The 22,636-nt window shown below is 53.2% G+C and overlaps 1 protein-coding gene across 6 annotated transcripts in view; it reads left to right on the top strand.

Annotated features, from left to right (window-relative positions):
* DHRSX (dehydrogenase/reductase X-linked) overlaps positions 1–22,636 on the top strand; it is a 206,415-nt gene that overhangs the window by 111,696 nt on the left and 72,083 nt on the right. For 3 of the 6 annotated variants that reach the window (XR_010379602.1, XR_010379598.1, XR_010379601.1), the window contains exons 6-9: positions 1,532–1,739; positions 12,918–13,161; positions 17,404–19,817; positions 20,737–20,963. Coding sequence is in view for 1 of the 6 variants with exons in the window: in XM_064483573.1 (XP_064339643.1) it covers positions 1,532–1,739; positions 12,918–13,121 (412 nt within the window). In the remaining 5 variants the exon portion in view is untranslated. Of the gene's footprint in view, positions 1–1,531; positions 1,740–12,917; positions 13,381–17,403; positions 19,818–20,736; positions 20,964–22,636 lie in introns of those variants that run through there. The other 3 variants (XR_010379600.1, XR_010379599.1, XM_064483573.1) reach the window with 3 other exon arrangements.

The following is a 22,636-nucleotide window of genomic DNA, read 5'->3' on the forward strand; positions in this document are numbered from 1 at the left end:
TTAGTTTCTGGTGTACAGCAAAGTGGTTCAGTTATACGTATATATGTCCTTTTTTGGATTCTTTTTCATTATAGGTTATTATAAGCTATTGAATAGAGTTCCCTGTGTTGTACAGTAGGACCATGTTGTTTATCTATCTGATATATAGTGGTTTGTACCAGCTAATGCCAAACTCCTAATTTATCCCTCCCTGCCACTTTGGTAACCATAAATTTTCTCCATCTGTGAGTCTGTTTCTGTTTCATAAATTAGTTCATTTGTGCCATTTTTTTAAGATTCCACATATAAGTGATATCATATGGTATTTGTCCTTCTCTGTCTGATTTACTTCACTTAGAATGACAATCTCCAGGTCTATCCATGTTGCTGCAAATGACATTATTTCGTTCTTTTTCATGGCTGAGTAGTATTCCATTATGTGTAGACACCATAACTTCTTTACCCAGTTGTCTGTGGATGGACATTTAGGTTGCTTCCATGTCTTGGCTATTGTAAATAGTGCTGCCATGAACATGGGGTGCAGGTGTCTTTTCAAATTAGAGTTCCCTCCAAATATATGCCCAGGAGTGGGATTTCTGGATCAGATGGTAAGTCTTATTTTTAGTTTTTTAAGGAGCCTCCCTTCTGTTTTCCATAGTGGCTACAACATTTTGCTTTTCTGAATCATTCAAAGTTGAGTTTACTTTTTTCAGTTATTCGTTCGTATTTGGTAAGAGCTTTTATCCAAAAGTGGTGTTGAAAGGGGGAGGGTACAGCTCAAGTGGTAGAGCACATGCTTAGTGTGCACAAGGTCCGGGGTTCAATCCCCAGTACCTCCTCTAAAAAAATAAGTAAGTTAGTAAACTTAATTACCCCCCCAAATTTTTTTAATTAAAAAATAGAAATTAAAAATAAATAAAGAAGAAAATTAAAAACAAAAAACAAAAACAAAAACAAAAGTGGTGTTGAATCCCAGCGAGTGCTTTTTCTGCATCTAATATAATGATTCTGATTTTTGTTTTATTTTAATTTATTATTATTACTTTTAATCCTCGTGTTAAACTCCTACAAGGGTGAATTGCAGGGATGGCTTTTCTTCTAACTCAGGAGACACCACTGAGGTTGAAAGTAAACATAACCTTGTCTATGGGTGGGGGCTGTATTCCTATCAAAGAAAATTAAGGAAAAGGAGCTGTTGGGGCACGAAGAAGGCGAGCCATCCCTAATGGAGGAGCAGTGATGGGTTTTGTCCTGCAGGCATCCTGGTTTTCCCTCTGTGCACCCCCGCCAGCCCCAGGAAATAACCTAAAGTGTGAGAAACAGGTGTCAACAGGGAGGAGCTGGTGATTCTGCATCAGAGCAGGACAGGCGTCAGTGCATCTCCCAAGTGTAGAACGTTCCAAAGAGGAAGAAACAGAGCAGCCAGTTCCCGGCGGTGCACACCGTCCACGTCCCTGCACTGAGACCTGGGGGCGTCCCTCGGTGACGTCCTCGGCAGCCCGCGGTTGGAGACCTCCCCTCACACCTGCTCCCCCCACCCCCAACCCCGCAGGAGCGGCTACTCGGCGCACGGCGCCTACGCCCAGAGCAAGCTGGCCCTGGTGCTGTTCACCTACCGCCTGCAGGCGCTGCTGGCCGGCGCCGGCAGCCACGTGACCGCCAACGTGGCCGACCCCGGCGTGGTCAACACCGACCTCTACAGACACGTCTTCTGGGGCACGGGGCTCATGAAGAAGATATTCGGCTGGTGGTTTTCCAAGGTAAGACTCCGAGGGCATGATCCGAGGAGGCGGGGACGGCCACCTCAGGGCCACTGGTGGGGAATCGGGTGCAGCCACCACTTAGCGGGGTGGGCTGGTTAGGCTTGTCCTCTGAGTCCTCAGAAGGGTGACTGCCCTCGTGGTCTCAGAGCCTGTGGCCCCATCCCTGAGACAGGGAACAGAGACGGGCCATTCCCGTGCAGGCCCATGGCTGACAGTATTTTTTTTTATGAAGTAGAAAAGTGACCTGGGGCAGAGGAGGGCGGTGGGCTTTTCTGCTGCTCCCAAAGACCCTCAGATTGCAGGTGTTTCTGAATCAGGTCTGATTGGTTTCTCGGAGGGTAATTTCTTCAAAGACGAGGTGGTGTGTGGGGTCTCCTTCCGGTGTCTCTGGTGCCCTTGGTTTCCTTGCCCTCAAAAGGCACTGCCTGGTCCCTCAGTTTCTCACAGAGTGAACCTCTGAAGTGGCCTCCCCATGGGGCACCCAGGTGACGGCAGAGGCGTGGCTGAAATACACAGCACTCTCACCATCCAGGGGGACCACCCTGAGCCGGTGACACATGGCACAGGACCCAACAAATAGGAGCCAGGGACACACAAAAGGGCTAGTGAGTTGTGCCTGCCCCCACGAACGTGGCTTAAATGACGCAGAGGCTACAAACGAGGAAATCCAAGGCACTTTGAATCCCACCTCATGTTTCATCCTTCCCCGTTTGCATTTGTCCGAGTGATCTGTCAGGATCTAGTATGCAAGGGTGTCTGTTTCTTTCTTTTTAAGGTTATAGTCCATTTATAGTTAGTGTAAAATACTGACTATGTTCCTTGTGCTGCACAGTAGGTCCTTGTAGTTCCTTTTGTGCGTAAGTTTGTCCCTCTTTCTCCCCTCCCTCCTCTATATTGCCCCTGGGGTGTTTGTTTCTTTATCCAGCTTCCTTTTTGGTACATTTAGTCCATTATCCATTTTACCCTGATAAATACAGTAATCATTAAAGAAAAAATTAACTTCCCAACCATCACCCTTCATATGAGACACAGGCTAAAATGAATCCCTTTATACACGTTTAATCGCCAGGTTAACCCAGTGGGACTTGTAAAGACCAGTGTCACCCCTGGAGGCCCAGGGGTGAAATTTCACGGCCAGGGTGGGACAGGGCCCCTGGATTCATTCCACGTGGCTGTTTTCTCGGATGATTTCTTTAGCATCAAATTCTTCAAAAGGGGTTTGTTTCTCTAGAGGCCATGCACACAGAAAATCCAGTACCCTGATTTCCCCACCTCGTTTCTGCTCGTGTTTCTCTAGTATCTTGCTCCCGGACCAAACGCAGTCCCATTTAAACCTGCATAAATCTGCGTTGTTGTTTTTTTTTTTTTTCCATCAGCAGTCATGTTGTGTGTTTCCTGCACAGTCATCTTTTTTTTTTTTTTTAATGGAGGCACCGGGGATTGAACCCAGGACCTTGTACATGCTAAGCACGCACTCCACCACTGAGCTACACCCTCCCCGTGGGCAGTCATCTTGCTGATTGTTAGAATTACTTTTTCTTCCCTCTGCACATCTTCGTTCTGTGGGCGGTGCTGATTCAGCAGCAAACGCTCGGGCTCCCACAGCCCTGGCGGGTGGGCAGTGTTCATTTCGTCCTCCCCGCGGGGTCACAGAGATGAGAATGTGATTGTCGGAGCCCTGGAGGGGAGGGCGGGGGCCGTAAATCATAGTGATTCCATGAGTTCTCCTCCTCTGCGTCTCCTCCGTCCAGAATTTGGGGCCATCCCGGAACCCAGATGCTGACAAAGCCAAATTAACGGATGCCACTGGTCCCCAGCATCTGGTGACACTGTCTACAATTACATATTCCTCACCAGGACCTCCAAACCCACATCTCCTGAATCCCCAAGTTCCCCTCTGTGGTTCCATTTAAAGTTCGGCTCACCTTTATGAATGTGACATCTCGTGTGAATTATTTGCTTCTGTCCTCTGGGGACGGTGTTCCATGTGTGTTTTATTGGGGGTTGGGTGCTGATTCAGAAAAAAAAAAAATCTTCCTGCATATCAGGAACGTAACCGAGTGTTTCATATTCCACGTTTTTACCCCCATAATTCTTGTGCCTTCTGGTCTTCGAGAAAGTCCTTTACGTCACAATGAATCGAGGGGTTAGGCCTTTTTTTGTTGTCATTCATTCTTTCAGGGGGTCCTTCTGGTTTGCTGGCTACCTTGCATGGTTTCTGGGTTGGCCTCTTGCTGAGAAATTCCAGCTCCAGTAATTTCAGTTGTGTTGACGAAAAATTAATCGGTCCATCTAAGAGAGAAAGGCAAATTTTATTTGAACAAAATTTGAGGCTTATAATCGTCTGAAAACTGTCCCGCCCATGTGAAATCAAGGCACAGTGATAGAAGGTTTTTGAGACAGAGTTCATCAAATGACGTGTTGTGTACAGAATCCAGGTCTAAGCGGTGTCCTGGTGGGTCACGTGACCCCTTACAACATCCTGAAGGAACGCTCTCTTTAAGGAGCTGTCTTGTTGATGCTGGGAGAAGGTCGCTCTTGAGGGCTGAGCAGGTGTTTTTGCCAAGGTAGGGGGGAGGTTTGGTCCTTGCCTAACGCACACGCAGAGTGCGCAGTGTGGGGAGATGAGGCAGAAGGGCAGAGAAAACTGTTATGTGTAAATTGTTCTAGTCTTGCCATGAAAGAAGTTTTATTTTATCCTCGTCGCAGTGAGCTCCTTACGCAGCCTGGAGGGTGTCTGCAGGGCATGAGGTAGGGGTTCCCGCCGGTACCCGTGTGCAAACCCCCACCCGCGCGTCCACCGGTCCATCCTTCGCTGATCGCGGACGGACCCCTGCATGGTCGCCGTTTGTTCCGAATTCCCTCTCCTCTCCAGCGGTGCCCTCCCCACCCCTCTCCTGTCTTGCCCCTCCTGACCCCAAACCCAAGTGTTTTTCCGGATCGCCTTTTAGCAAGACAGGATTGACGACCCGGGTGTCTCTTTCTAAGGACGTGTTTGCTTGTTTTTTTTTTTTTTTTTTTTTCGTACATTTCAGTTGTTGGCCTCCCCTCAGACCTGGTGTCATCACCCTAACGGAAATGAATTTGGGAAAGGCATTTTTTTTTTTAATAATTCTTATTCTTTATTGAAGTGTGGTTGATTTACAATGTTAGTGTCAGGCGAACAGCCAAGCAATTCAGTTACACATATACATACATGTGTATGTATGTATGTATTCTCAGATTCTTTCCCATTACAGCTCGTTACAAGATATTGAATGCAGTTCCCTGTGCTGTACGGTGGGACCTTGTTTATTTACTTTATATATAGTAGTTAGTGTCTGCAAATCCTGAACTCCTAATCTATCCCTGGGAGGGGGGCATTTTAACATCATGGAGGGAGCATGGAGGTTTCAGACGGGGCTGTTTCCTGACTGAATGTAAGTCCTCTCTTGTTTTGCACACGTCTTTCTGGACGCTTGTGATATGGTGGTTTCTAAAGAGAAATATACGTATTTGGTCTTTGTCCCTGTTTCGGGCACAGAGCTCCTGAAACCCTTGGAATTTACTGAGTGATGAGAGCCAGAAAGGTGTCTCTTGTTATGTGAATGAGGTGACCTCTGGCCCTCACCTCAGGATGGGGGACTGGTTGCCAGGGGAACCAAGCAGAGATTTAAAGCGTTGGAAATTTCACTGTTGGTGGCAATGCAGTTTGGTGCAGACACTGTGGAAAACAATATGGAGATTCCTCAAAAGACTAAAAATGGGCTTGCCATATGAGCCAGCAATCCCACTACGGGGCATATATCCAGCAGGAACCCTAATTTAGAAAGACACCTGCTCCCCAATGTTCATAGCAGCACTATTTACAATGGCCAAGACATGGAAACAGCCTAAATGTCCATCGACAGATGACTGGGTAAACTGTGGTATAGTCATACAATGGAATACTATTCAGCCATGAAAAAGAATGAAATAATGCCATTTGCAGGGACATGGATGAATCTGGAGAATGTCATTCTAAGTGAAGTAAGCCAGAAAGAGAAGGAGAAATACCATATGAGATCGCTTATATGTGGAGTCTTAAAAAAAAAAAAAAGAAGAAGAAGACAAATGAACTTAAATATAAAACAGAAACAGACTCACAGACATAGAATACAAACTTGTAGTTGCCAGGTGGGAGAGGGATGGGAAGGGACAGACTGGGAGTGCAAGATTTGTAAATACTGACAGGTATATACAGAATAGATAAACATATACGTATGTTTATATGTATAAATAAATATACACAAGATCTTGTGGTAGCTCACGGTGAAAAAGAATATGAAAATGAATATATTCATGTATGACTGAAGCACTGTGCTGTACACCAGAAATTGACACAACATTGTAAACTGACTATAACTCAATAAAAAAATATGTATATGAATTAAAAAATAATCAATTAAAGGGTTGGAAATTTCAGCCCCACCCTAGCCTCCGAGGACGGGCAGAGGGGCTGGGGTCTGAACCCAACGCCGGCGCCAGTGATGTAACCAACCGTGCCTATGTGAGGAAGCCTCCTTAAAAAACAAAAAGAAAAGGGAGGGGGCGCTTCAAAGGATTTCCCGGTTGGTGAACGCGTGGCGGTCCCGGGACAGTGGCAGCCTGGACGGGGCGTGGGAGGACTCGTGCCCCTGCCCAAGTCTTGCCCGGGCACGTCTTCCATCTGGCTGTTTCTGAGTTCTGTTCTTTTATAACAAACCAGAGACCTGGTGTCCATGCGTCCCTTGGTGCCATTCTGTCACGTCCGTCCGAAGCTTCTGACCTACGCCTTGTCCGCCACCGTGAACTTGGTTCCAAATGCAGAGCCGGTCACCTGGGCAAACCAGTTACGACCTTGAGGGGAAAAGAAATCAGGAGGGTGTTAACGTTTATAAAGATCAGAGCTTAATTGGTTCTTTCTACAAATAAATCCAGACCTTTCCGCACATGGGTGCAGTGGCGTCAGGGACGGCCTCCGGTGACGTGAGTGCCCTTCCGAATGCAGCTCTGTTACAGAAAACCCGCATCTCCCGGGCCATCGGGCCGTGGCGCTGGGACGCCACCCCGGCTCCTTCCCCCGCGGCCTCCAGATCAGCGTGTCCCAGGAAAAAGCGCAGTTCTCCATGCTGAGCGCGTCTGGTCCCCTGGTCGGGGCTTCTCCCCAGCAACCCAGGCCCCTTTGAAAATGCCTTTATCAGGCCTCCGAGTAAAATGAGCGCATCTGCAGTGCGGAGCGGGCCCTTGTCATAATGCAGGACCAGCTGTGGCGGGTTCTGTTCACCACGCATCTAAATCCACGCAAGCAAGACATGGCATTTGGGTGGATGGGCTGAGAGGGTGAGAGGACTAATTAATCCATTCCAGGAGGCACGTCCCAGGATGCTTTTGAATCCAGAGCTGCTCCGTGGTCAGGGACCACACATCCCGCTTCCAAACACGGTGTCAGAGCGTCTTAAAAAATGCCGACAGCCCCAGTTGACTTTCCATCATGTTGTGGGGACCCGGCACCCATGACTCCCCCCGCTTGGAATTCAGCCTCTTGTCGGAGGTCCTCGCTGGTCTAGGGGAGCCCAACGTCCTCCCAGGGGTCCTCGTCAGACAGGTGGGAGGGTCACAGCCCGAGTCGGAGAGATGGCAGTCGGAGCAGAGCTGGTGGGGTTCCTGACTTTGAAGGTGGAGGAGGGGACCGCGAGCCACGGAATGCAGTGGCCTCTGAGAGTTGAGAAGAGACCAGGAATCGGACCCTCCACCTGGAGTTTGCAGGAGGGACACAGCCCTGCGCACGCCTGGATGGGAGCCCGGGTTCATGGTACGTGTCTGACCTCCTAGACCTTGAAGACGCTAACGGCGCTGCGCTGTTCTCAGCCACCACGTTCCTGGTGACCTGTGGGAGCAGCCAGAGGAAACTCAGGCCCCCAGCTCTTTCCTCGGACCTCAACTCTCAAGACCGCCATCTCACGTCTTTGGCGAGCTCGTGGGCTTCAGATGCTGCCTTCGTGGGCAGGTTGGCCCAGCCCACCTCTCCGGCGCATCGTGGACAAGAAATCCCGGCAGCTGGGGTTCGCCCGGAGGCACGGAGCAGGGAGTCTGGGCGTGACGTCCTCTGGGACTGCAGGCGTCTCACACGTGCTCCGGGCACACAGCTGTGAAGGCGGTTAGGGGGGCGTTGTGCGGGCACGCCCCACGATTGCACCAGGGCGACAAGAACGCCAGCGGTGAGCCATCGGTTGGCTTCTCAGCCGTTTTCACGAGCGCTCGATGGAGAAGTCTGGTGGCAACGAGCTACCCATTGTCGGGGGCAGGAGACGTGGGGTGCAGACGTTGAGCGGGGTGTGAAGGAGGCTTCGGGGAGGGTGCAGCCTTTGCGGGAGGGTTGAAGGCTGGGCCAAGCTCCCAGGACCTGAGCGAGACTGGGACCTTCAGTGTGATGCAGATAGTGGCTCAAGGGGAGGCTGGTTACACCCTCCGTGCCCCTATTTCAGCTGAGTCCCCGTGTGCACCCTGGAGCCCTGCAGTACCTGAGCTGCTTCCGTCTCAGTTGTCCCAAGGACAACCGGCCCCGGCCCCACTGCGGACGCAGACGAGCACAAGCTTACCATCGGTCACGTGCGACGCGTGTCCCAGACGCTGGGGCTGGACCGCGTCCCAGGACGTCAGCGACGAGGTTTTAGGATCAGATGCATCCAACCTGCAGAGCATCCGATGGACAGGAGGCCACGGGGGGCCCCGAGGTCTGGTGCCGGGCTGTTGCAGTGATGGGGTCGCACATGGCGGTGAGGGAGACTCAGAGATTGTTCTGCAAACGATGCCAGAGATAAAATCACCAGGTCTTGGCTGGTTGACCATGAAAGACAAAAGAAGAAAGACTCGGGGAGCCTTTGGGGTTTCTGATGCAGGGAAATTGGAGAGCGTGGTGGTGCCTGTCGGAAGAGTGGGGGACGGGCAGGCGGGGACTTCAGGACGGTCACCCCTGAGGTGTGAGAGCTGGGTCTCTCCTCCCGGACGCCAGCCGGGCTGCCACGACTGTGTGTCTGCAGCTCCGAGGAGCAGACAGAGGGTGGGGTTTCGGAGATGCCGGCGGGGAGGGAGTTGATACGCGGGGCCACGCGCACAGGGGGCACGTCTGTCACCTGGAGGCAGACAGAGGAGGAGGATGGAGAGGGTTGGGGTCTCTGGAAGGACCGAGATCTGGCCACTCAGCGCAGCCCCTCCCCTCCCTCTGCTGTGCCCCTCGGTTTTCGTAATTTGTTAATTCTGGGTAATGCTCTCTCCTGAGTGTTGTGCCCATGGCTGGCATCGTCGATGTCAAAGCGTTTCCAAGACTGGAAGGCCCTCTATAATTATGCAATTATGAAGCATGCGTTTTTCCTCTCCTCCGGCCGCACGTACACCGCCTGCAGCTCTGTTCAGCACACTTTTAATCCCATCCTCTGTCCCCTTTCCCTGCCCTGCTGGTCGTCCGCTCCAGGACGGCGGGGCGTCTTTCCAAAATTGCCTTTCTTTGCCTTGGGAGCCAACCACATGTTGGTGAGCATTTAATAAACGTTTGTTGTCCTGAACTGGATTGAAACAGGGTGTGTAGCTTCGGGCTCCGACAGCCCCCGAGACTCAAGAATGGCCTCACGCGGGGAAAACTTTAAACTACAAACCTGTCGAGCCCTCAGCCAGGCTCCCCCCACCCCCAACCACCGCGGGCACCTGTTCTCGGATCCCACCACGTCTGACAAAACCCGACCCGTGTGGCTTCACATTTGACACGTCTCTTACAAGTCTCAGAGATCATTTTTTTAAGCTGCAGATAAAATGGGGTATGTCGTGTGAACCAGAGGAAGCATCGCTTACGGGGCCTCGTCATCTGCTCAGAAGTGACGCCGCTCTCCCTCACACGGCGCCTGGGGAACACACTTCATCTTTCTGGGGACACGCTGCCAAACAGCGCCTGCCCAGGACGGCTGAAGGGGGCAGATGATCAGATCCTGCTGGGAACTGCGGAAAGTGTACGCGGGAGGGTGGCAGGTGTACGTGGGGGGGACGGCAGGTGTGCGTGGGAGGGGATGCAGGTGTACGTGGGGGGCGGCAGGTGTGCGTGGGAGGGGCAGCTGGTTTATGGTCAGCTGCATGTTTGCTGTGTCCTCACCCGATGGAGACACTGCTCTGGTGTGTCTTCCTCCCCTCATAAGGGCACTAACCCACCTCGGGGGCCCCACCCTCATGACCTCGTGTCTCCCTCTTCACCTCCCGAAGCCCCTGCCTCCTAGTCCTTGAGGCTTCAGCATATGAATTCGGGGTCACACACATTCTGTCCACGGCAGGACATGCCTTCACTGGGCATGTGCTGAAGAAGCATCTCCCACCTGCCGTGGGCGTCGCTGATCTTGGGTCTACTTGGCAGAACCTGGGCCTCAGGGCCAGACGCCCACCCGATCGCTTGGCCCTGGGGGAGGACTCAGTCGACAGGAACGCCCCTGGGAACGGGGACGCTCCGCTTGCCGTCCGGCCGAGCGGTTTTCCTGGTGCAGCTGGAATGAGCGTCAGAACCCACGGGGAGTGGAGGCGATTTGGGATGGGGCTTTCCGGTGAGAGGCTGTCTGTGTGCCGGGAGCGGGTCCCTCCCCAGAAGAGCCGCTGTCACCCGGAGCCCTTCCCCGGTATGTTTCTTGTTGGAAGAGAGGGATCATTTGGACGCCGAATCGGCTCAGGCGGCTGCAACAGACACCACAGACCTTCACGTCTCCTGGTCCTGGAGGCTGGGATCTGAGCTCAGGGTGTCTGCAGGGCTGGGGTCTCCTGAGCCCTCTCTCCTTGGTGTGTGGACGGCCGTCTCCTCCCTGTGTCCTCCCGTGAGTGTCCCTCTCTGTGTGTCTGGGTCCTCATCCCCTCTTCTTATAAGGACCCCAGTTCTCTGGGATCAGGACCCACCCTAGTGACCCCGTTTTACCTCGATCACCTCCTTAAAGACCCCGTCTCCAGACACAGCCCCATTCTGAGGTCCTGGGGTGAGGACTTCTGCACCTACCGGCTGTGAGCCGTGGGCAAGTGACTAGACCTCTCTGAGCCTCGGGTGTGGGGCTGTAAGCCGGCGTGTGGGTGCCTGGCACAGCGCCTGGCCCGTCGGACTCACCGTCGCCCTCGCGTGCTTGCTGTTTATCGTGCGCAGTCGTGTTTCTGTTTCCCGGCTGTATTCACTGCTCCCGATAAGCGATTACTGCCCTTCCCGTTTTGCAGGTGGGGACGCAGAGGCTCATGGAGGGAGCAGGGCTTGGGCAAGGTCTCTGGTTCACAAGAGGTGATGCAGAAATTTGAACCCAGGTCCTGGGACCTCCCCCCACCAATGCTTTGGCACGTCCCCTTCCTCCAGAGGACACAGATGAATGCCTCAGAGTTAAAGTCGGATGTGTGCATGTGTGTGAGAGCTCGTGTGCATGTGTGTGCATGCGTGAGCGTATGTGCATTGTGTGCATGCATGCGTGTGTGTGCATGCTCATACACCCACGTGTGCATCTCAGCATTTCTCACAACATCCTACCTTCACGCAGGTGTCACGTGTCATCGCCCCGCTGGGTGCTGGTTCGGACAGGGACATCAGCTGTGAGGGAGAATAAATGAACAAAACCATGTATTTCATGAGCTGTCAAAACATTTGGGAATTAAAACACTCCCCGTGAAATCTCGTTTCCTCCGTGTTCCTGATCCGCCAAAGGCTTGGAAACGTTCCGCCAGTGATCGGAGGCTGCTTTTTATAACCCAGCATCGATCGTGTGCTTAAGGACGTGATACAGGAGGGTGGGTGGATCTGGTTCGTTCTGCATAAGATACACTGGAGCAAAGAGACAGCTCTTTTTTTTTTTTTTTTTAACCTGTCCCTTTTCTGTGTCAGCATAAAGCTCTGTCTGGTCAGGGCCACCCTGGGGTGGTGTGTGTGTGTGGGGGGGTGTATTTGCACGTGTGCATGTGAACGTTTGTGTCTGGGGGTAACTCTCCTACAGAAACACCACCGTCAGGGACAATTCCATTGCATCCCGTCTCCCGGGCGGGAGCTGAGTCTCGGGCACAGCCCTGTGTCCTTTGTCCCGCACGCCACAGCCACGCCCCTCTGAGACAGCCGTCCACGTGTCCCGGTGAGACCCGCCCAGCCCCAGGACTGTTACCCAGACAAGAGGATTTTCAGCGTGTGGGGGAACCGGAACCCTCGGATAGAGCCCACTGGGGGGCCCCAGAGAAGCAGCCTCTGCGGAGACGGCTGGGTATGTCCTCGGGAAACCCCAGCGGGGTGGACCACACGGGGCATTTTGGGTGGGGGTGCCTCCCTGCAGGGACGAGACAGTGGCGGGGCGTTCTGGGCACGTACCCGTGAATCCTCGGCGTGGAGCTGGGCTGACTACGAACAGGCTCGTTCCAGGAGCTCGTTTAAGGGTTCGCTTGCCCAGGAGGGGCAGCGTGAACTGTAAATGCAAACAAGAGCGTCTTAGACGCCGCTGAAGTTAGAACGGGTCCCTGGCTCTTGTGATAACCTGTAAGGCAAGCTGATCTGAGAAAAACGTGTGTGTGGAACTGAGTCACTGAGCTGCACGTCTCGCACACCTGTGATCTTGTGATTCAACTCCATCTCAGTTTTATAAAACTGCCTCTTGTGTGTTGGGAAACTGTCATCTCTGCAGGGACCCAGGGTGGCCCCGTCAGGACTCACCCTTCAGTCACTTCTCCCAGGACAGCAGGAGGTCCCCTCCACTGTGACACCCTGCGCCCTCCACCTGCGGGGGATTAGGGGCCTGGAAGGAGCAGGGAGGCTGGGGCCTGGGGGCAGGTCCTGCTCGACTGAGGAGCAGAATGCAGCGGAGAGAGACACACATGGAGACGGAGACGGAGAGAAGGAGAGAAGAGGGGGAGACGGGGCACGCTTTGCAACAGCTCCGGGGCTCTGGCCCAACCAGGTTGGCTGGACCAGGCTGTCTGGACCAGGTTGGTTGGACCAGGTTGGCTGGACCGGATTGTCTGGACCAGGTTGGCCGGACTAGGCTGTCTGGACCAGGCTGGCCACCAGCCTCCCACACGCACTTGTCCACCCAGATGATGCTCGTTCTGTGTCACCTGACAGCTGCCGTGTGGGCGAGGGCCCCTCGCGTGCTCTGCTCTGAAGGCTGACGCCCCACTCTCATCTCCCTCTCCCCGCAGACCCCAGAGGAAGGATCCTGGACTTCCGTCTACGCGGCGGTCTCCCCTGCGCTGGAAGGTGTCGGCGGCCGCTACCTTTACAACGAGAAAGAGACCAGGTCTCTGGCGATCACGTATGACCGAAAGCTGCAGCGACAGCTGTGGGCCAGGAGTTGCCAGTTGACCGGCACCGCTGACGTGACCCAGGACGCCTTGTCGGGGTAGCAGCCACGCCGCGGGACCGCGTTCAGTCCCGCACTCGCAGGTCTGTCTGCACCGGGCTGCGTGTCTCCATCGTTCTCGGCCCCTCCTCCCCGCCCCACTCAGGGCTCTGCCCCCCCAGCATCTCCCGTCCGCTGCCCTGCTGTGTGCAGGCCATCAAGGAGCAAAAGAGACATTTACGGTGGTCCTCAGCCGTAAACCTTGTGATCCCCAAAGTGTCCGTTTGTTCCAGGTGCCAACGGTAATTAAATCCTGCCACCCACGTGTGCGGTGTTCCTTGCTCAGCACAGAGGCCCAGGTACACGGCGGGGGGCAGAAACGTTCCCGGTAAGACAGAGACATTCAGGGCGCCTGGGACTGAGGGCACTGGTGTCTGGAGGGGTCCTGTGTCCTCGGTCCTCTCGCTCACGCTTTATGACGGACACACAGCTTTGACTTGTGGGTCCTGGACGGAGGGAGGTGGGAGCCCCCCACAGTCAGCTGATCCAGGCTCACGTGGGCAATCGGTGCTCCACTCGACCATCTTCAGAGGGGTCGGTTCACAGCTGCCCCCGCAGCCTTCAGATCATCTGTCAGGTTCTCACCCTGTGACTCACGGACAGACCCTCACCAGAGCTTTAGGAATTCTGTAGGATGTGTGGTAAGTGAGGGGGCCTGGACACCCTCCCAGGGGTCCTGTAGGACAGGTCAGGAACACCTCACCATGGGTCCTGTAGGACAGGTCAGGAACACCTCACCATGGGGTCTGTAGGACAGGACAGGGACAGGGGCCGGGACTAAGCCAATCATAGGAGTCATCTGCACAGGGTGTGGGGGTCTAGACATAGCCCCCATTTTTAGAACCTTGATTGAAGATTGGCTTCCTCGCCCCCCAGTACCATTCAGTGGCCACCTTTGGCCTCTCTCTGGGTCTCCCCACCTTTCCTCTCATTGTCTGTTAAACGTGCGTGTTGCCCTCTTGGAGACGTCTGCATGCCCGGGGTGCCACCTCATACCGCGACACTAACACTAATCCTCATGTCGAATGCCAACGCTGCCCTGGATGTGGGTGCCCCTGACGGTCCATCCGGTCCTTCCCCAACCAGTTGTTCCCTCATGGACCCTCAGGGACTTCAGGTGCAGACACCTTCTTCTCCAGCAGCGTGGAGGCCGCCCTCTGTGCCCTGGGAACAGGAGAGGGGTGGGTGGGGCGGTCCTGGTGACGTCCAGCTCCCTCTGCAGTGGGCTGAATGGTGACTCCCCGAAAGCTGTGTCCGCATCCTGACACCTGGAACCTGTGGGTGTGTTCCTATTTGGGAAGGGAATCATTGCTGGTCTCATGAAGATCTAAAGATGAGAACCTCGTCTTGGCTGATCCAGGGTAATCACAACTTTACTGACCAGAGACAGGTACAGATTTGATTACAGACGAGGAGGAGGTCATGTGACCATGGAGGACAAGATAAAAGAGAGGTGGCCACCATCCCAGGGAGGCCTGGAGCCCCTAGAAGCTGGAAGAGGCAGGAAGGACCTTCCCCTGCAGCTTTTGGAAGGAGCTCGGCCCTGCATCTTGAGAACTGAGCACGAATAAAGTTGAGTTGTGTTAAGATACCAACACCTCAGTCAGTGTTACAGAAAAGTCATAGTCCTCAGTGCCTATGAACATCTCAAACAGCTTCGTGGATCCTTGCATGGGCACCAGAACCCACCCTCCTTCACCCCCCAGCCAGGCAAGGACGGCTCAATCCTCACACTGAGAATGGCTATTGGGTTCTCAAGTTCCATCCTGGACAGAGAAGGCATTTGGAAGGCTGTTAAAAGGTCTACATGTGTTTCCTGTCGGACGGTGCCCTGAATTTCAAGACCAGTGACTGCCGGTCAGCTAACCCCCCATTCTCTCAATTGTCAAAATCCCACCGAGGCTCCATACTGCATTTTGGCTCCTAGCATATCCTTGCGTTGGCATCACTGCCAGCAGCTCTTCCAGGGTGGTGTTCCCACGTGGCTACAGATGCTTTATAAATTGTTTTCTGGTTCTAACATGGAAGGAGAGCTATTAGACAGTTAGTAATCAGCCATGCTTCTGGACTGTTTTTTTAAAAAAATGTATTTACTTAACTATAGTTAATTCAGAATACTGTGTTAGTTTCAGGTGCACAGCACCAGATTCTTTTTTATTAGAGGTTATCGCAAGGTATTGGATAGAGTCCCCTGTGCTGTGCAGTAGAGCCTTGTTGTGTGTCTGTGTTATATACAGTGCTGTGTGTCTGCTAATCGCAGACTCCTGATTTATCCCTCCCCCTCCCCTTTGGTAACCATAAGTTTGTTTTCTGTCTCTGTTCTGTAAGTAAGTTCATTTGTGTCATTTTTTTCAATACCACATAGAAGTGATATCATATAATACTTGTCTTTCTCTTTCTGACTTACTTCACTTAGTATGATCATCTCCAGGGCCATCCATGTTGCTGCAAATGGCATTTTATTCTTTTTTATGGCAGACTAGTATTCCACTGTATAAATACACCACATCTTCTTTATCCAATCATCTGTCGATGGACATTTAGGTTGTTTCCAGGTCTTGAGTGTTGTAAATAGTGCTGCTGTGGACATTGGGGTGCAGGTGTCTTTTTGAATTATATTTTTCCCTGGATACATGCCCAGGAGTGGGATTGCTGGATCGTATGGTAACTCTATTTTTAATTTTCTAAGGAACCTCCGTACTGTTCTCCATGGTGACTGCACCAAATTACATTCCCACCAGCAGTGTAGGAGGGCTCCCTTTTCTGGAACGGAGTGTTTATTTAACGGCCACTTATAAAATGTGAAGGAAGACGCATCTCACTTTTGGGGTACTCAAGAAAATCGGGATCGGATTCTCCTTCTGTCTCCTGCCTCTCAGGCATGGTGCTTTGCTCGGCTAAGGCGCTAAACTCTATAAACAAAACCGCCTCTAAACAGAGATGCTGAAGCTGTTTCTTGCTTTTAACATCTGCTGCTTCTGCGTGGGTGTGAGTGCACGGACGCTGCCCAGTCTATTTCTGGAGATGGGTCTTCTGGACATGTGGGCATCAGTGTTGTGGACGTGCCATTCCCCTGGCAGCCCTGGGCAGGTGGAAAGTTCCCCTAAGTGTCCCAGGCACAGCCTGGAATCAGAGGACACTGCCGTCTTGACGCTGTCCCCAGACACTTGGAGTGGCCCCATCGGACATGTGGCCCATCTTATGGGAGCCGCGCCATGAACAGTACCCCCTGCTTGTCACGTCAGATGTGCGTTCTCCTCCGCATGTCCACTTGTCACTGGCTCCCCATCTCACCAACCTGGCCCTCGCTGCACGTGGAGAACGCCGTGTTCAGCGAATCTGCCTCTCCAGGGTTGCTTGTCTTTGCTTTAGAAGAAAAAGACAAGAAAAGATTCCAGAGAGTTGTGTTCCCAGATGGAGTGCTAGAGCCTTTCACAAACATGACTTACGCACTCATTCATTCATTCATTCATCATTCATCTGTTTTTTCTAAAAGAGTGTTGAATACTTTTATGTTCTACTTTAGGTACATAGATGGATAGATAGGTAGGTATGTAGATACTAGACATGATACTGAGAAAGAAAGATAGGTACTAGATAGATGGTAGATAGATAAGATGGGCAGATGGATAGATACATGGATGATGGATGGATACATAGAATGGATGGATAGATAGATTAGATGGATGGATAGATGGATGGATGGTTAGATGGGGTGGACAGATGGATAGATAGATATGTAGATACATAGATAAATACATGGATGGATAGACAGACTGATAGCTTGATTAGATGGATAAATACATGAATGTATGGATAGATTAGATGGATGGATGGATAGATAGATAGATAGATAGACAGACAGATAAAAAAATGGATGGATAGACAGACAAACAGACACAGACAGATAGGGTTCTGGGTCAGTCAACTTTTTACATAAAGGGCCAGCTGATGAATGTCTCTGTACTTGGGGCTATGCAGTGGGTCACAACCGCTCTGTTTTCCCACACAACACAGAAGCAGCCACAGACACATGCTCCCCCAGACAGCTGTGTTCTAATAAAACTTTATTTACAAAAAAAGCGGTGAGGTCAGATTGGTCCTAGGGCCGTACTTCGTGGCCCCAGGCTTTGGCCCCGTGTGCCGGGTGAGGCTTGGAAGTCCCGTCGAATGGGTAGGAATTTACCCTCAGAAAGACTCAACGTCTCACCAGCCTCAAGTTCCTGGTGGCACTTAGGTGGGGCCCTCAGGCGTGTCTAACCCCAGGGGCGGTGTTTCTGTTACAGATGCACAAGAGGCTGTGAATTCTGTGCCGCAGAACCGGGAGATGTTGGCGTGAACCGGCAGGAGACCAGGACAAGGCCCCCGGGACGTTCATCTGAGATGCGCACCCCTCGTCTGAGTGCCGCTGTGGCTGGCAGAGCTGAGAGCCCAGCACGTGAGACTCTGCACAGCGGCCAGAGAGGAGCAGGCCGGGCCCTTCTGCAGGGCGCGTAGACTCCGCAGGGCGTCCGCGTGGCTGAGAAGCATCCTGACGCCCTTCACGGGACAGCCGCGGGTGACAGGAAGGATGACAGGGACCGGGGACCAGCACCGAGACGGGGTGCACCCAGAGGTCACGGGGCACAATGACACCTGAGCACCAGAGGTTCCTGGACTTCTCCATTCCAGCTGCAGGAGAGATGGCGACCAACAATGTGACTCACAAGACCAATTAATGCATCCTCGTGGCCTGTATGTCACACGTCTGCAGAGCCCCCCAGGGAATTCAGGTCTTTGTGTGAAGACGGGGGCACGTGGCCCCTCTGGAAGGCCCTGCTCGCTCAGACAGCTCACTGAGATGCCGTGTGTATGTGTCCTGGAGCATCTGTAACAAATAACCTCAAACTGGGAGGCTAAAAACCACAGACATCCACCCTCCCTGAGTCCTGGAGACCAGACGTCTGAGGTCAAGGTGTCCCAGGGCCGCGCTCCCTCCGGAGGCCCCAGGGGAGGGTCCCTCCTGCCTCTTCCAGCTTCTGGGGGCTCCAGGCGTCCATCCCTGGGCTGGTGGCCGCCTCCCTCCCGTCTCTGCCTCCGTCTCCACGTGGCGTCTCCTCTGTGTCTGCGTCTCTCCTCTTCTGTCTCTTCTGAGGACACTGTCCTTGAATGCAGGGCCACCTCCTCCAGGAGGACCTCCTCTCAGGTCCTTCCCTTCCACCTGGATAATCAAGAATGACCTCTTCAAGTGAAGATTCATCATGAATTATGTCTGCCAAGACCCTTTTTTTGCCAACAAAGTCATATCCACAAGTAACAACAAGAACAAAAATATGAAAACGAATTATGTCTGTATCTGCATGACTGGGACACTGTGCTGTGCAACCAGAGACAGACACATTGTAACTGACTGTACCTCGACTTAAAAAAATATGTATGTATACAACTCACAATTAATAGGCATTAGGACACGCTCGCACCTTTTTGGTAGACATTAGGATTTAATCCACCACATGCTGCATGAACAGGGTGCCTTGGAATCCCAGGAAACGCCCGCTCCTCTCCTGGTGACCCGGGACGCCGTGGAGGCGATGGCTTCCTCTGCACGTCCCCAGGGTGGGCTTCCCGGGCCAGGGAGCCGCACGGCCGCCCAGGACCCTGGGCTCCTCAGGGCGCCTGTTGGCTTGATGCTCTGCTGCCGCCAGCTTGGAACTGCTAATGCAGCGTGAACGAGGGACGCATACGTTCATTTTGCCCTCAGCTGCGTGTGCCATAGTCCTCTCTGCTCCAACCTCAAGAAATAGGAGCCAGTGTGCAGCCAGTAAGGAACCCCCCTCCTCCCAGGGCACCCCCTTCCCCGTCAAACCGTCGATGCACTCAAGCCTGGCCTTGGTGGGGAAGATCTCCCGTAAGGTCCAGTAAGGCTGGTGGGTTTTGGCTGCGCGCTGGGGGTTCCTCTGCGAATGGCGGGTGCTCAGCCCCGCCGACCACAAAACTCCCAAGTTCATTCCTCTGGGCATCAGCGTTCCTTGTGACATCCTCAAGTCCTCCTGCCTCTCGGGCGCATTTCAGGACTCCCTGAGCCAGGCAGATGCAGACCGCGGCTTCCAGCCCTGCGCTGCTGACACCTCCCGGGGCTGCTCAGATGTTCGGCTAGGCCCTACCGCGCTGACTGATGTGTCTCGGAACCAGAATTACTTCCTACGGTGAACCCAGCATGGAGACGTGCCTCGCCTTAATATTTCTGCCAGCCAGGACTGTGTCCCGAGAAGCAGAATCTTGACCTCTGGGGAGACCCCAGTTTTGGAGGGTTTGCATGTCGTCCGAGAGCCCTTTATGGCCTGAGGTCATGGTCGCAGCTGTGCCAGCCACTGTCACCGTCATCACAAAGGTTGTTCCCAAGTACAGTCTCAGGGTGGGCTGGCGCGGTGACTGCTGGCCACCCCAGCCTCCTCCGTCACTGGGAGAATCAGCTTCCTGGCTCCTGAAAGACGCCACGGTCCCCGGGCTAAGACGGGCTCCAAGAACCGTTTGGACCTTGTAGGACCCTGGCCTCCGATGGCTCCTCCTAATTGCATGGCAGCTCTTCTGTCACCGGCCCAGCACAGGAGAGACTGAACGTGATCTCGGAGACATGGACGCGCTCCCTCCGCATCGGACCGCAAGCCTCCTCACGGCTCAGAGACGCTTCCAGCCGCCGGAGGGGCCCGTGCACCGCCGGGTGAGTGAGGGCGGCGTCCGTGGTGCGGCGGGCATGGGGGTCCTGGGTTTGCGCCTGTCGCCGACGGTCAGGGAGCCCGGGAGGCGGGCGCTGTGCACGCACCAGGATGGGCGACCTTCCACCCCGGGGCAAGACTGGATGCAAAGGTGGGACCCCTGAGGCATGTGTTCCCCAGTAAACCTGCTCGTTTGTCCCCTCCGTGGAGCCTCGATGAGTTTTGCTCAACAGTAGGAATGACTGCCTCTCATTTGTCCCTCCACCCATCATCCATCCATCCATCCATTCATTCAGCCACTGGGTGTCGAGCAAACACTGCAGCTCCAAGGCGAGGGCACGGTGCTCTGGTCCTGCAGGAGCATGCTGCCTGGGGTAGGGTGACTGACAACCCCCAGATACCAGGTCCTAAGGCCTGGGGACTGGGGATGTCACCGTATGTGGGAAGACGCACTTTTAACGGGAAGCAGTGAGCGCGGCGAAGGCTGGTCTGTGGGTTACGACCCAGTTTCAGCTTCCTCTGTGTCGGCACCAACCAGATTTTCAGGGCATCTGCGTCAGAAACACCTCTCATTGTGGCTGTTGGGAAACACAGCCGTGCATGGTGCCCGGGGCTCCCTCCAAGGCGGGACGGGTTGCGAGGCTGGGCTGGGGAGGCTTCTTGGCTGACCCATGGGTCAGGGAGGTAGCACCACACTCGCCTCCCAGGTGGGCGGGTCCAGCGGGCACCGTCCTCAAGCTTTTGGTCTGTCTTTCTGACTCCTTGTCCGTCGAGTGATGACCCTAGCACGTGCCCCGTCTACACCCGGCTTTGCTGATTAGACGGCAAGACGTACGTGTTCTGTTTGAGGGGAGCCCCGGGGAAGATACATGCCAGGCGTGGTTTTCCGTCCAAGCTCCGTAGTCATTGCATTCGTCCCTTCAGCAGAGAAATGCGCTGGAGTTGTCTTTTCTGTCATCTGGACACCAACATCGTAGAGACTGGGTCCAAATCTGTTACTTGCTTACCGATGGCCATGAAGGCACGAACACGAGCCCAGCCACGAGGACCTCCCGGACTTCTCCGTGTGCAGAGGGGGGGCCCCTGTGCGCAGTCCACAGCCCGGGAACTCTCTGGTCTCTGGGACTCCCGCCAGAGAAGCATCTTCTCAGGTTCGTAGAAAAGGTTCTCACCGAGCTTCGCGTTTATTGCTAACTTACAACGTCTGGTGGTTAGTGATTGTGTATATTCCTTCCTTTTTTTTTTTTCTTAATAATTCCTTGCCTTCATTCTGGGACGGAGTGTTAACTTCCTGACTCCACGCATGCCCTTAACTTTCCACTTTTCGTGTTTCGAGTTGTCACATCCTCACTTCTCTCGGTCACGTGGGGCGCATCTCACAGATGACACAGCTCAGACCTTACTTGCATGGTTCCTCGCTAGCGCACGGCTACTGAAAAATCCCTAAGTACATAAAATTAAAAGTAATCATTTTCCTGTTGCGGGTCCAAGAATGCATTAAAAAGGACGTCTGTTGCTAATTCACCCGGAACCGGTGTGAACTGCCAGATTTGGGAATACAGAGAAACATTTTTGTTCAAAATATCCAGCAGGGGAAATAAAAAAACATAAAATGAGAACTAAGAGGAACACCTTTCTCAGGGGAGGAATATTCGCTGTGTTTTTCTTTGGCTTTATTGAGGTGTCACCGACTGATTTAAATTGCATCTGTTTAAGGCAGACACTGTTTTGATTTGCAGATAACAGCGCGAAATGTCTACTGCCCGTTGCATCATTTGGGCAAACGGTTAACCCTCTGGGGTCTCGAGTGTCCTGTCCTGTTCAGCAGGTCTTTTTGTGGGTTTTAAGACTCGGACGAGAGGATGGAGGTCAAACGGTTAGAAGGCTTCCAATGGTCTTTCCGGTGTGGGTCACGTTGCCCTCGTGGGTTTGGTCCCAAGGCATGGGGACCTGATGGTCTGGCACCCTTTTCCAATATCCCGGTGCTTTTAAGTGGCGGTGGTTCTCTGCAGGGTGCAGGGCAAGGTGGGGAGGGGTACCATGCGTAGACAGCCCTCCCACTGGCATTGCACAAGAGGGAGGCCAGCATGTTAGATTTGCTACAAAGGACAAGGGACCCCCGTGGAGACTCCTCCCACACCCTCTCATGACTTCTTAGCGTCCAGCTCTCAGTTCCCACGTTGAGGAAAATCCCGTTTGCAGCTAGCCGTAGCCTAGGACTCAAGTCTGTTCATGCATTAAGGCGGGACAGTGAATTTCCAGGCAAAGCAACCATCGCATTAATAAAAAATCGGCTGGGATATTCACCGTTTGGGGAAGTCTCATGGCGAGCAGCAGCTCGTGGCATTTGAGTTACCAGCTTACTGGGTGGCACCTTCTTTTTTTGCATCCGGCCTCTTCTTGGGGGATCCCAGTATCCAGGGTCAAGCGTCTTACCTTCTCACCCTCTCCAGGGATGGGTGGAGGTCCAAGCATTAACATGTTCAAAGGAGTGTCATTTTATGGTAAATTGCATTATGTGGACACTACGTGGCTTTTACTACATCTGTCTGTAAGTAGTAGCATCCATGATTTCATTTTAAGGAAAGTAGAGGGGGCCAGACAAATGTGGTAACCTGCATCACACCTGCAGTGGAATATTATTCGGCCATGAAAAAGGAATGGCATATTGATCCACGCTACATTGCATAAAATAAAGCGTCTGTTAGGAAGCAGACATGGAGCATGTCTGAGCAAGGCTGTGTTTTCTGCTCAGCCCCCCACACTGGGCATTCATGTGTGTTGCTTTGAACTGGACCCAACTGCCTGGTGGGGCAGAACCTCT

This window comes from Camelus dromedarius, chromosome Y, assembly GCF_036321535.1.
Source record: "Camelus dromedarius isolate mCamDro1 chromosome Y, mCamDro1.pat, whole genome shotgun sequence".
NCBI lineage: Eukaryota > Metazoa > Chordata > Mammalia > Artiodactyla > Camelidae > Camelus > Camelus dromedarius.